The 15,469-nt window shown below is 43.7% G+C and overlaps 1 protein-coding gene across 7 annotated transcripts in view; it reads right to left on the reverse strand.

Moving 5' to 3' along the window:
- LOC109906289 (fibroblast growth factor 12) overlaps positions 1-15,469 on the reverse strand; it is a 140,414-nt gene that overhangs the window by 12,931 nt on the left and 112,014 nt on the right. For 4 of the 7 annotated variants that reach the window (XM_020503915.2, XM_020503914.2, XM_031790340.1 and 1 more), the window contains exons 2-3: positions 8,736-8,846; positions 4,562-4,665 (exon numbers count right to left, since the gene is read on the reverse strand). In XM_020503915.2, coding sequence (XP_020359504.1) covers positions 4,562-4,665; positions 8,736-8,846 — 215 coding nt within the window. Of the gene's footprint in view, positions 1-4,561; positions 4,666-8,413; positions 8,555-8,735; positions 8,847-15,469 lie in introns of all 7 variants that reach the window. The other 3 variants (XM_031790335.1, XM_031790336.1, XM_031790334.1) reach the window with 1 other exon arrangement.

Consider the following 15,469-nt stretch of genomic DNA (forward strand, 5'->3'; position numbering starts at 1 on the left):
AATAATTGAAAGACAAGGTAAAGGATTTCATCTATTTGTCCTTGGCCCTGGATGAGAGCAGTGATGCACGTGACACGGCGCAGGTGTTGATATTCTTACGAGGCATAACCCCAGACTTTGAAACTACAGAGGTCAATAAGTGTGTGGCAAAGCTGGGACTGAGTTTTGAAAAGTTATTCAGTGTGACCACTGATGGGTGCCCAAACTTGACAGGAAAAAATATAGGCCTTTTGAAAAGGATACAACATCAAGTAGCTGAGCTGAATCCAGATCAGAAAATGATTTTCCTGCATTGCATTATTCTTCAGGAGGTGCAATGTAACTGTGTTCTGAAAATGAGCCATGTTGTAGATAGTCACTAAAGTAGTAAACTTCGTGAGAGCAAAATCTTTAAACCACAGGCAGTTTGTCTCACTGTTGGAAGAGACAGAGTCGGGTCTTACAGATCTCCCCTACCACACAAACATGAGATGGCTGAGTTTGGGGAAAGTGCTTAGAAGGGTGTGGGATCTGAAGTTGGAGATTGTTGAGTTTTTGCAAATTAAAAGGAAAATGTTGATTTCCCTCACCTGCAAGATAAAGAATGGTTGGCTGATTTTGCCTTCACCATGGACATGATAGCCCTCATGAATGAACTGAATTCCAAACTACAAGGGAAGGGCCTTTTTGCACATCAGATGTACATCCTTGTCAAAGCCTTTAAGGGAAACTTACTACTCCTTTGACCTGCCAAGTAAAAGCCAACAATCTCACTTACCTTCTGACACTACTAGTCTGTTCCCCATCAGATGACCAGCGGGAGAAGTATACATCGCTGCTGCGTGCTTTGAACGGTGATTTTTCTCGTCGTTTTGAGGATTTACAAAGTGTTGGAATGACATGCTGTTGGTTTCCTCTCCTTCACCGTCAATGTGGATAATGCTCCCACTGACCTGCAACTTGAGCTTATCGATCTTCAGTCTGATGCAGTGATTGGAGAACTATTCAAAACAATTTCACTGACGAGGTACTATACATCTCTCGATGAACAAATCTTTCCAAAGATTAGGAGTCATGCTCAGAAGATGTTTGTACTGTTTTGGTCAACCTATGTAAACTCAGCAAAAAAAGAAACTCACTGTCAACTGCGTTTATTTTCAGCAAACTTAACATGTGTAAATATTTGTATGAACATAAGATTCAACAACAGACATAAACTGAACAAGAGCCACAGACATGTGACTAACAGAAATTGAATAATGTGTCCCTGAACAAAGGGGGGGTCAAAATCAAAAGTAACAGTCTGGTGTGGCCACCAGAAGCATTAAGTACTGCAGTGCATCTCCTCCTCATGGACTGTACCAGATTTACCAGTTATTGCTGCGAGATGTTGTCTTTCACCAAGGCATCTGCAAGTTCACAGACATTTCTGGGGGGAATGGCCCTAGCCCTCACCCTCCGATCCAACAGGTCCCAGACGTGCTCAATGGGATTGAGATCTGGGCTCTTCGCTGGCCATGACAGAACACTGACATTCCTGTCTTGCAGGAAATCAAGCACAGAACGAGCAGTATGGATGGTGGCATTGTCATGCTGGAGGGTCATGTCAGCATGAGCCTGCAGGAAGGGTACCACGTGACGAAGGAGGATGTCTTCCCTGTAACACACAGCGTTGAGATTGCCTGCAATGACAACAAGCTCAGTCCGATGATGCTGTGACACACCGCCCCAGACCATGACGGAGCCTCCACCTCCAAATTGATCCCACTCCAGAGTACAGGCCTCGGTGTAACGCTCATTCCTTCGACGATAAACGCGAATCCGACCATCACCCCATGTGAGACAAAATCGAAACTCGTCAGTGAAGAGCACTTTTTGCCAGTCCTGTCTGGTCCAGCGATGGTGGGTTTGTGCCCATAGGCGACGTTGCTGCTGGTGATGTCTGGTGAGGACCTGCCTAACAACAGGCATACAAGCCCTCAGTCTAGCCTCTCTCAGCCTATTGCGGACAGTCTGACACTGATGGAGGGATTGTGCGTTCCTGGTGTAACTCGGGCAGTTGTTGTTGCCATCCTGTACCGGTCCCGCAGGTGTGATGTTCGGCTGTACCGATCATGTGCAGGTGTTGTTACATGTGGTCTGCCACTGCGAGGACGATCAGCTGTCCGTCCTGTCTCCCTGTAGCGCTGTCTTAGGAGTCTCACAGTACGGACATTGAAAGGTATTGCACTGGCCACATCTGCAGTCCTCATGCCTCCTTGCAGCGTGCCTTAGGCACGTTCACGCAGATGAGCAGGGACCTGGGCATATTTCATTTGGTGTTTTTCAGAGTCCATAGAAAGCCCTCTTTAGTGTCCTAAGTTTTCATAACTGTGACCTTAATTGCCTACCGTCTGTAAGCTGTTAGTGTCTTAATGACTGTTCCACAGGTGCATGTTCATGAATTGTTTATGGTTCATTGAACAAGCATAGGAAACCGTGATTAAACTCTTTACAATGAAGATCTGTGAAGTTATTTGGATTTTTATGATTTATCTTTGAAAGACAGAGTCCTGAAAAAGGGGCAATTCTTTTTTTTGCTGAGTTTATGTGAACAGACATTTTCAGTGATGAAATTGAACAAGTCAAGGCACAGATCATCATTGTATTTATATTCCGGACCCAGACCATCCCCTCAAGAAAAAAATCGTCCCGCGGCTGAATCTAGTTGATGATCCCTGGCGTAGTTGATGATCCCTGGGGTAGTGCATTAATGGGTGTAGGCCTATTGGTGAGGTGGGGAGATGATGGGGGCTGTGCAAAGTTTTGATAGTGATAGTACTGCTCCCAAAAATTATGCAAGACAGTCAAGTAAGTTTTAACATTGATTCATTTGAAGATTTGACTAAGATGTGTCGGGTATTTATAAAATTCACATCGTGGGCAACTCAAAAAAACATGTTTGACCTTGATCTGAGAAAACACTGACGGTGGAGTAGACCAATGACAGTGGTTTGATCATAAAATAATGGTTGCTTGTTGACAATGAAAGAACCCCCCACCCCCCTTCTCTGCATATAGAAAATCAAGAATTGCATTTTAAACTTTCATAGATGGAGGCATCAATAACTTATTACGGATGGACCCACAGCACAGCGACATACAAAGTCAGTGGCCCCACTCTTCCCTTCTCTAAGAGCCACACAGAGATATAACTGCTAAGAGGCCTGTTGTACACTCTTAGAAGGTGCTATCTAGAACCTAAAAGGGTTCTTCGGCTGTCCCCATAGCACCATTGAAGAACACTTTTTGGTTCCAGGCAGAACCCTTATGGTTCCATGTAGAACCCTTTACACAGAGGGTTCTACCTGGAACCAAAAAGGGTTCTCTTATGGGGACAGCCTAAGAACCCTTTTGGAACCCTTTTTTTCTAAGAGTGTAGTGAGACTGTGCTTTATGTTGGGATGTCAAACAAACGAATGGCTCCAACCTCTGCAATTCCATTCTTTAAGGATTTGTCCTTCCCCTTTGAAATCTGCTGTTGATCTTGGCCAGAAGAATACCCAAGAAATAAAGTACCCCCCTCCCCTCTCTATAAGCATGGTCCCAAGATACAATATAGTGCTCCAAAATAAGGGGGGTAATGGTATTTTCCAAACATGTAGGAAACATCTGTTTAGTGAGTGTATTACGCAGTGAGTGTATTATGGTCAGAGAGCATTCATAAAATCTCCATTTGGAGAGTGGTTGTTATGTGTGTGTACTGTACTATTTCTCATGGTCCCCAGAGGATGACCCAAAAACAAACTGGGAAAATATGGGCCAGTATTTATCAAGCATTTCAGAGTAGGAGTGCTGATCTAGGATCAGGTTCTCCCTGTCCATAATAATCTGACTCCTTATGATCTAAAAGCAAAACTGATCATAGATCGGCATTCCTACTCTGGGACACTTGATGAATGTGGGACCTGAAGAGAGGATTATATATCACCGGACGGGAGGTAGAAAAGGTAACAGAGGTGGAGAAATAGGGAACATGAGAAGAGGAGGGATGGAAAGGAAGGAAGAAGAGGAGGGAACGGATAGAAGTGAGGGATGGAAAGAGAATAGGACTTCACTGAGGCAGACACTAAATAGCTATTATCCATAAATAACAGAAGAGAAAAAGGTTGCATCCCTATACAGTGCACTACTTTCGACCAGAGCCCTATGGGTGCTATCTAGAACCAAAAAGGGTTATTTGGCTGTCCCCATAGGAGAACCATTTGAAGAACCCCTTTTGGAGAGGGATCTACCTGGAACCAAAAAGGCTTATCCTATGGGGACAGCCTCAAAACGCTTTTGGAACCCTTTTTTCTTAGAGTGTATGTAGGGAATAGGGTGCCATTTGAGACAAACAAATGCAGACCTGTTCAAATGCAGACCTACAGGGAATCTAAACTGACTTGGTCCACAGTACTAAGTCCGTATTATCCAGTACAACAAAAGTACCAGTTACTAAAGAGTTTTTCTAGAACAAGTTTTAATATATCTAGAATATAATCACACACAAAAAACACACTCGGAGTCAGTCAAGTTTTAGAGTAGCAGAGGCAGGACTTACTGAGGTGTAGAGGAAGCCCTCTCCATTCATGGCTGCGTAGAGGCCGGCCTTCACCCCCTGGATGGCTACCACCCGCAGCCCCACTGGGATGAGGTTAAACAGAGCTGAGGAGAGAGAGGAGGGAGAGAGAGACAGGGGGAGGAAAAAAAGAGAGATACATGGAGAAAGAGACAGAGAAAGGGAGACAGAAAGACAGGAAGGGAGAACGAACACAGGTATAATAAAGGTCACAGTTTAGTCCTACCCACCTTACTATTTAAATACAGTACAGCAGTAGAGCAACATCACAGCACTGTGACTTTCACATTTGGGAAGAGTGTTGACTGTTTAGAAAACCAGTCATTCTATTGAATAAGGTAGGCTGTGGAAGGAAAGTGGTCTATGGTGGATCTTTGAGGGAATAAGGGAAAAGGTAATAAGCGAATCAAATAAGAACCTCAGGGGTATGGGGGAAATGTGCCAACACTCCCTTGTCAGATGCACTGATTCAATTTCACTCAGTGAAAATCGACAGGCTCCTTGGTTGGCCAACAAATTACCTTTGTAGGCAGAAAAGAGACCAGGGGAGCAGCGAAGCAAGAGCCCAGAAATGATGTGTGTGTGCGTGTGACTGTGCATGCATGTGTTTGGATGTTTAAGCACGATGGGGGTGGATCAAAAGAAATGCATGACGGAGAGTGAAGTGGAGTCAGTGTGAGTGTATGTGTGGGATAAAGAGACTGAACAAATGTGTACATGTGTGTGTACTCTGTGCGGGGGCGTCATGCCCATAGGCAAGTGGAGGAGGGGAGAGAGTATAGAGTCACACACACAGCGTTTGATTTGATTTTAGCTGCCGGTGATAATACTAGCCCCTATCATTTTATGAAGTTGGCTTTAGCTAGCCAGCTAGATAGGTTCCCAATCTCCCAACCTCATAACTAGTTACCATGTCATGTCATGCTATCAATCAAGTTATAGTAGTTTGTCTAACTACAGCTAACTGCCAAAAAGGAGACACCAACATAAAGTGTCTTAGTAGAGCGAGCCAGAACAGCTTCAATGCACCTTGGCATAGATTCTACAAGTGTCTGGAGGGATGTGACACCATTCTTCCAAGAGAAATTCCATCATTTGGTATTTTGTTGATGGATAACACTGTCTCAGGTGCCGCTCCAGAATCTCCCACAAGTGTTCAATTGGGTTGAGATCTGGTGACTGAGAGGGCCGTGGCATAAGGTTTACATCGTTTTTAAGCTCATCAAACCATTCAATGACCAATCATGCCCTCTGGATGGGGAAATAGTCATCCTATGGGAATATAGCCATTGTAGCCAAAATAATGGCCTGCCCAACATTTTTATACATGAGCCTAAGCATGATGGGATGTTAATTGCTTAATTAACTCAGGAACCACACCTGTGTGGAAGCACCTGCTTTCAATATACACTGAGTATACAAAACATTAGGAACATTAGGAGCTTATTGATGTCACTTGTTAAATCCACTTAATTCAGTGTAGATGAAGGGAGGAGACATGTTAAAGAAGGACGTTTAAGCCTTGAGACAATTGAGACGTGGATTGTGTATGGGTGCCATTCAGTGGGTGAATGGGCAAGACAAAATATTTAAGTGCCTTTGAACAGGGTATGGTAGTAGATGCCAGGCGCACCGATTTGAGTGTGTCAAGAGCTGCAACACTGTATCAAGAATGGTCCACCTCGCAAAGGATATCCAGCCAACTCGACACAACTGCTGGAAGCACTGGAGCCAACATGGGCCAGCATCCCTGTGGAAGACAGCTTGTAGAGTCCATGTCTGACGAAATTGAGGCTGTTCTGAGGGCAAAAATGAGTGCAACTCAGTATTAGGAAGGTGTTCCTCATGTTTTGTACACTCGGTGTACTTTGTATCCATCATTTACTCATCATTTACATTTAAGTGTTTCCCCTATTTTGGTAATTACCTGTAGCTGGCATGCCTGCTCGCAACTGGGTTGCTAGACTTTAGAAAATAAAACAATTACTAGACTCACAATCCTTCAAATGTTTTACACAAATTTTAAATGTTTAAATGTAATCTTGCACCTTAAGATAATATCATGATATTTGTGTATTAGTTATGATCCCATGATATGTGCCTCCATTGAAAACGGAATTGTCAGCTGTCCAAAGTGCTGTGCTATGGATAGAGTCCAGGCCATAATCATTTTAAGCTATACAGTGTTTGTTTACAATTACATTGTTTACAAACAATGGAGTTAAGAAAGCTTATACTTAAGTTGACAGTTGAACTAAGCTCATGAGGCATTTATCAATTATATTTTTTTAATAATTAATGGCTATGTATCAAATCATCTATTAAAGGTTCAAAAAAGGATTTACCAATCCCAGATTTTCATATCATATCCTTAAAACCATCCTAAGACCTGGCAGCATTTCTCACCACTGCTTCCTGGATTCTGAGCTAAAGCCCAGGAAAAAAAAAACACTGTACGGTAATTCGGGCAGCCGATGAACCTCATTAACGCCAGCCTTGGAGCTCCATAATGCCAAAACTCACAAATAAGAGCTTTGACGATCATTCAAGGATCACATAACACTAAGCCTTTCGGGATGCTTTGATATGGGCTAGGAAGAAAAAAGTTTGACTTTTTTAACAGAGAGGGATAGGTGAAATAATCCGCAAGGACACAAATACAAAAGGGATAAGGAGGGGATGCAAAAATACTCCAGCATCATGAGTGGGTGCAACTGAGCTCCTGTATGAAGAAGGAGCCCTCCGGCTACACAGCTCACCAGGCATTGATCTTCTCTCAATCCACGAAAACACATACTGTACTGTACCCACCATCCATCCAGCCTGAAAGAGCACAACTGGGCAGGCGACTCGTTTTGGCCGGGAAACAAGATCGTTTTTGGGTCCGTCTCCAACCTCTCCTTGCCCCTCTTCTCCTCAGCCCTCTTTTCCTCCTCTTATATTTTACCCATCTTTTCCCCCTCCTCTCCCATCCTCATCTTATCAGCTTTCCTCTCCTCTTCTCTCCTCTCCTCTCTTCTGATAGATAGAGAAGCCAGAAGTAAACCCAATGAGCTCTCTCTCTTTAATATGAGTAGGAGATGTGAAATAAATACGTTTAACATCTTGCCAGCTGTTGATTCTTCTATTCTCCTTCCCCTGAAGCTCTGGAGAATCATATGATATGATATTTTCGTTCTGATACAATGAGAGGCCTTCTTCTTCTCTCCAGCTGGATACAGCAGTGAAGAAGGGTGGAGGAAGTTTGCCTTTAATTTTCTTGTTCAGCAGAGTTGCGAATTGAGTTACTGTGGGAACTGCGGCTGCCGCCGCCCACTCTTCTCTGCCATTTCACAACCGCCAGGTACAGTAGGTAATCTCGCCCCTGCAATACAGTGTGTGCTGCAGCGCTAACACACACACTCTGCTATGACATAGATAGGGAAATAGTCGTAGTGTGAATTGACCAAGCACAGGTTAACTACTTACTTAATACTCTTCATCTCTATTGAGAAACAAAGAGCTCCCTCCACTTCATTCTGTCCTTGGCAACATGTTGTGCCTCACTCCAAGAGCACACAGGTTGGATGAGTGGCCCCCTGTGGCTCAGTTGGTAGAGTCCGGCACTTGCAATGCCAGGATAGTGGGTTCGATAGGTGGGACCACCCACCATACAAAAAATGTATGCAAGCACTGTAAGTCGCTTTGGATAAAAGTGACTTATAGGGCCAACACTTTGCTCTGGACTTCAACTCTATCAAGTGACTCCTGCATCTATTAAACTATCACTTTAGTGTGTGTGTGTGCACGCACAAGGAACACAAATCATGGTGTGCATGCACGTAACATGTGTACCTCTAGGCTGGTACTGCATGTAAGTCAAGGAGGGGACAGATCCCCTTCCCACCAGACAGATGGACAGGAATGCTCCTGGCCTGACCGTTGAGTGGGTGTGTGTTGAGTGTTGAGGCTTGCACAGGTGATATCTGTGGAATTCTAGATTGTGGTGTGTCAACATCCATGTACACTGTCATGATGAAATGGCATTTGTCATCGTAAGGGCTAGGCATTTTTTCAGACCCACATGACCTCACCAGGAAAAAGTGTATTGTACTTTCAGATTGTATGATAGGAGATGTGCATGTTGGGATCTGTAATGTGTGTCATATAAACTCACTGTAGTCGCTGTTCTCGTCCTTGGTCCCATTTATAGTGCCATCCGGCTTCATCTGCAGGTAGAAGCCCTGCTCGCTGAACAGTCGAGTCACAATGCCCTTCAGCTGAGGCTCTGCAATATAACAACAGGGATAAGAGTTAGCTAGCTGCTTGGGTCGTGTTTATTAAGCACCAAACAGAATAAAATGGACTGAAACAGGGAGGGACTACCTGAATGTGTCCAATAAGAATAGCTCATTTTAGATTTCCATTGCAATGACCACGGCCCAGGTCACTTAGTGTAAGGGATTTCTTCCATTGACGGAGAGGCGGACCAAAGTGCAGCGTGGTTATTTTGATTCATGTTTTAATAAATCACTTCACATGAACAAACTAACAAAAAACAAGAAACGTGAAAACCCAAAACAGCCCTATCTGGTGCAAACACAGAGACAGGAACAATCACCCACAAACACACAGTGAAACCCAGGCTACCTAAGTATGATTCTCAATCAGAGACAACTAATGACACCTGCCTCTGATTGAGAACCATACTAGGCCGAAACATAGAAATACCCAAATCATAGAAAAACAAACATAGACTGCCCACCCCAACTCACGCCCTGACCATACCAAACAATGACAGAACAAAGGAAATAAAGGTCAGAACGTGACACTTAGGCACCAAAACACTTGAATGCCATGCCCTCATACCCTCAGTACCCATTTGAATGACTAGGGGCTGACCAGGGAAAACAACAGCTAATTGTACTAAGGGCATTCAGAGCATGCAGATACCAACATAACACTAATCAGTGGAAAACCATCTAAACCATCTCCCAGTCTTGTAGATGAAAAAAAAGGTTTCAGTTGGTGGGTCAAAACTGAACTGAAAAATAAACGGTCGAAGATGCCACCTCCAGATCATGAACTGGGCACACAATATGGGACAGATAAACTTGGCACTACAGCCGCCTAACACCCAAATTATGCAGGAAGAGACATAAAAAGACTAAAATACAGCACTATTTAGAGCAAGTCGGTGTGCCAGTTAAATGCTGATGATGAGGTGGACCCAGTGGATGATAGAAACCCTGAAAGGTGGAGAGATATGTTAAATATGATGCAGACATGTGTGGTCCACCTCTTCTTATCCATCGGTGACAGATATGATACTCTCAGACCTCTGACTAACTTGTAGCCTAACTGTGAGAATTGGCCCATGGGTGGATCAATAAAGCATTCGTCACCAAAAAATGCTTCACCTTACCCTGAACACTAATAGCTCTGGTCCAGTTCATTAGTGTGCCTTCCTTCACTTCAAGTACTGGTTCATTAGTGTGCCTTCCTTCACTTCAAGTACTGGAGGAACCCGCACAACAACAACATGTGAAAATCACATTTTCACATGATAAATGTATGTTTTCAGATGTTGAGCTTAGATTTCATATGTGAAACTATATTTTCACATGTATTAAACTTCCGGTGCCGACAGAGATGGCCGCCTCGCTTCGCGTTCCTAGGAAACTATGCAGTTTTTTGTTTTTTTACGTGTTATTTCTTACACTAGTACCCCAGGTCATCTTAGGTTTCATCACATACAGCCGAGAAGAACTACTGAATATAAGATCAGCGTCAACTCACCACCAGTACGACCAAGAATATGTTTTTCGCGATGCGGATCCTGTGTTCTGCTTACAACCAGCGCCACGGGATGGTTCCCATGCAGCGACCCAAAAAAACGACTCAGAAAAAGAGGGAAACGAAGCGGTCTTCTGGTCAGACTCCGGAGACGGGCACATCGTGCACCACTCCCTAGCATTCTTCTTGCCAATGTCCAGTCTCTTGACAACAAGGTTGATGAAATCCGAGCAAGGGTAGCATTCCAGAGGGACATCAGAGACTGTAACGTTCTCTGTTTCACGGAAACGTGGCTCACTGGTGAGACGCAATCCGAAGCGGTGCAGCCAGCGGGTTTCTCCACGCATCGCGCGGACAGAAACGAACATCTTTCTGGTAAGAAGAGGGGCGGGGGCGTATGCCTTATGGCCAACGTGACATGGTGTGATGAAAGAAACATACAGGAACTCAAATCCTTCTGTTCACCTGATTTAGAATTCCTCACAATCAAATGTAGACCGCATTATCTACCAAGAGAATTCTCTTCGATTATAATCACAGCCGTATATATCCCCCCCCAAGCAGACACATCGATGGCTCTGAACGAACTTTATTTAACTCTCTGCAAACTGGAAACGATTTATCCGGAGGCTGCATTCATTGTAGCTGGGGATTTTAACAAGGCTAATCTGAAAACAAGACTCCCTAAATTTTATCAGCATATCGATTGCGCAACCAGGGGTGGAAAGACCCTGGATCATTGTTACTCTAACTTCCGCGACGCATATAAGGCCCTGCCCCGCCCCCCTTTCGGAAAAGCTGACCACGACTCCATTTTGTTGATCCCTGCCTACAGACAGAAACTAAAACAAGAAGCTCCCACGCTGAGGTCTGTCCAACGCTGGTCCGACCAAGCTGACTCCACACTCCAAGACTGCTTCCATCACGTGGACTGGGAGATGTTTCGTATTGCGTCAGCCAACAACATTGACGAATACGCTGATTCGGTGTGCGAGTTCATTAGAATGTGCGTTGAAGATGTCGTTCCCATAGCAACGATTAAAACATTCCCCAACCAGAAACCGTGGATTGATGGCAGCATTCGTGTGGAACTGAAGGCGAGAACCACTGCTTTTAATCAGGGCAAGGTGTCTGGTAACATGACTGAATACAAACAGTGCAGCTATTCCCTCCGCAAGGCTATCAAACAAGCTAAGCGCCAGTACAGAGACAAAGTAGAATCTCAATTCAACGGCTCAGACACAAGAGGCATGTGGCAGGGTCTACAGTCAATCACGGACTACAGGAAGAAACTCAGCCCAGTCACGGACCAGGATGTCTTGCTCCCAGGCAGACTAAACAACTTTTTTGCCCGCTTTGAGGACAATACAGTGCCACTGACACGGCCTGCAACGAAAACATGCGGTCTCTCCTTCACTGCAGCCGAAGTGAGTAAGACATTTAAACGTGTTAACCCTCGCAAGGCTGCAGGCCCAGACGGCATCCCCAGCCGCGCCCTCAGAGCATGCGCAGACCAGCTGGCCGGTGTGTTTACGGACATATTCAACCAATCCCTATACCAGTCTGCTGTTCCCACATGCTTCAAGAGGGCCACCATTGTTCCTGTTCCCAAGAAAGCTAAGGTAACTGAGCTAAACGACTACCGCCCCGTAGCACTCACATCCGTCATCATGAAGTACTTTGAGAGACTAGTCAAGGACCATATCACCTCCACCCTACCTGACACCCTTGACCCACTCCAATTTGCTTACCGCCCAAATAGGTCCACAGACGATGCAATCTCAACCACACTGCACACTGCCCTAACCCATCTGGACAAGAGGAATACCTATGTGAGAATGCTGTTCATCGACTACAGCTCGGCATTCAACACCATAGTACCCTCCAAGCTCGTCATCAAGCTCGAGACCCTGGGTCTCGACCCCGCCCTGTGCAACTGGGTACTGGACTTCCTGACGGGCCGCCCCCAGGTGGTGAGGGTAGGCAACAACATCTCCTCCCCGCTGATCCTCAACACTGGGGCCCCACAAGGGTGCGTTCTGAGCCCTCTCCTGTACTCCCTGTTCACCCACGACTGCGTGGCCACGCACGCCTCCAACTCAATCATCAAGTTTGCGGACGACACAACAGTGGTAGGCTTGATTACCAACAACGACGAGACGGCCTACAGGGAGGAGGTGAGGGCCCTCGGAGTGTGGTGTCAGGAAAATAACCTCACACTCAACGTCAACAAAACTAAGGAGATGATTGTGGACTTCAGGAAACAGCAGAGGGAACACCCCCCCATCCACATCGATGGAACAGTAGTGGAGAGGGTAGCAAGTTTTAAGTTCCTCGGCATACACATCACAGACAAACTGAATTGGTCCACTTACACAGACAGCATCGTGAAGAAGGCGCAGCAGCGCCTCTTCAACCTCAGGAGGCTGAAGAAATTCGGCTTGTCACCAAAAGCACTCACAAACTTCTACAGATGCACAATCGAGAGCATCCTGGTGGGCTGTATCACCGCCTGGTATGGCAACTGCACCGCCCTCAACCGTAAGGCTCTCCAGAGGGTAGTGAGGTCTGCACAACGCATCACCGGGGGCAAACTACCTGCCCTCCAGGACACCTACACCACCCGATGCTACAGGAAGGCCATAAAGATCATCAAGGACGTCAACCACCCGAGCCACTGCCTGTTCACCCCGCTGTCATCCAGAAGGCGAGGTCAGTACAGGTGCATCAAAGCTGGGACCGAGAGACTGAAAAACAGCTTCTATCTCAAGGCCATCAGACTGTTAAACAGCCACCACTAACATTGAGTGGCTACTGCCAACACACTGTCAATGCCACTGACTCTACTCCAGCCACTTTAATCATGGGAATTGATGGGAAATGATGTAAATATATCACTAGCCACTTTAAACAATGCTACCTTATATAATGTTACTTACCCTACATTATTCATCTCATATGCATACGTAGATACTGTACTCTATATCATCGACTGCATCCTTATGTAATACATGTATCACTAGCCACTTTAACTATGCCACTTGGTTTACATACTCATCTCATATGTATATACTGTACTCGATATCATCTACTGTATCTTGCCTATGCTGCTCTGTACCATCACTCATTCATATATCCTTATGTACATATTCTTTATCCCCTTACACTGTGTATAAGACAGTAGTTTTTTTTGGAATTGTTAGTTAGATTACTTGTTCGTTATTACTGCATTGTCGGAACTAGAAGCACAAGCATTTCGCTACACTCGCATTAACATCTGCTAACCATGTGTATGTGACAAATAAATTTGATTTGATTTGATTTGATAGATTACATGTTAACAACACCTTTTCACGTGAGGAGAATAGCGTGTTTTCACCTTACATGTGAATTGAAAAACAAATCACATGAAAATCACATTTGCAGTTCCATATGTAAGAAATGTCACAACCAATTGTAAGTTCAAATGTGGGGGTGAAATAGTGTTATTCTCCTCACATGTCAAAAGGTGTTAATGTGTTGCATTCTATAAACCTTTTTTTCTATAAAAAAGGTTACATAGCCTACCTACCTGAGCATAAAAATAATTATTTCTTACTTCTGAGCTATCCACTCTATTATTAGCCTCCCATTTCAGCCTAGCTAGCCATTTTTAGCTTCTGTTATTGTTAGCTGTCCATTGGTTTTTGTTACATTTAATAAACAGGCTACAATAGTGTGTGTGTTTATGTAATTCTGCATGATTATTTAGTTAGTTAGTAAATAAATAATTAAGCCAATTTGTGCTTCGCTTATTCATGATTTAGGCTAGGGTTCGTGCAGATTTACGAGGTCAACGACATTCAGAATGAGACTGAAATGAGGAAATGATTAATTATTGACTGTAATGATATCAAGATATTCCGATATATTCTTGCGTTAATTCGGGAAACGGTAACTCATTAAACAAACTTTTCCCATGGTGCCCCAAGATACTAATTAGTTAATTGTTACATGATTAATTTAAATTACGTAATAATTAAATATAGTTAATTATTCGATAAATAGCATGTCATCACATGAATGATAGTCACGTAAAAAAATATAAATAATTGACAGCCCTATTTTGAATTGAACAGTCAATATCTGAGATTGAGAGAAATTTATAATAAATATGCATGGTCAAGACATTGGCTTCTCCCATGGGAGACCTGGGATCTAATCCCGCCAGTTTCAAAAGCACATGCTGGTTTAGAATATCACATGTGAAATGTTGGAAAACCACTAGTCTGAGTCATGTTAAAAATCCATGTAAAACTTCATGTGTCCGAAAACCATGTCTGGTCCATGCATTTTTTGTTTTCACGTGACATTTTTCACGTGATTTGTGAAAAATGTGTTTTTTTCATGTTTTTTGTTTTTGTTGTTTTAAGGGCACTCAGTGCAGCAACCCCTTAACTAATAAACATTTACCCGTAGACAACCAGACTAAATAGCCCTTGGTGCATTGCTGTTGTAACTCACTTGACCAGTATCCTACATGGATTTAAAAACTCGGATGTCCCCCCCAGGTGAAATGAAGAGGGGAGAGAGGTTGCTTCAACTGTGTATATCAATGTTCAGTTATGGACTTCTTTTAAATGATGTATTATGCCAACATAAGAACACGCAAATAGTTTGAATTGACTCTGATAGTGGCATGCTCAGTGGTGTAAAGAAAAAATACTTTGAAGTACTACTTAAGTCTGTACTTTTTTCGGTATCTGTACTTTACATTAGTATTTATATTTTTGACAACTTCTATTTGTACTCCACTAAATTCCTAAAGATATGTACTTTTTACTCCCATACATTTTCCCTGACCCCCAAAGTACTCGTAACATTTCAAATGCTCAGTCTGAAAGCGTTCAAAATACAATGAAAACATTTCAAATACATTATCTGTACAGCTTAAAACAACAATGCAATGTGAAAACAAGTTGACATTGAGGTTAAACAAAGTGTGCGTTTATCAATTTACCTGATTTTGCTAACTGTTACTTTGGACAAAAATCATTGTTATAATGGTTTTTGTATAAAACATTTTTTTTTTAACGTACAGCTCAATTTGAGCAAATTCTGAATTTGCGGAATGAT

Source organism: Oncorhynchus kisutch, linkage group LG15 (genome assembly GCF_002021735.2).
Source record: "Oncorhynchus kisutch isolate 150728-3 linkage group LG15, Okis_V2, whole genome shotgun sequence".
NCBI classification, from domain to species: domain Eukaryota; kingdom Metazoa; phylum Chordata; class Actinopteri; order Salmoniformes; family Salmonidae; genus Oncorhynchus; species Oncorhynchus kisutch.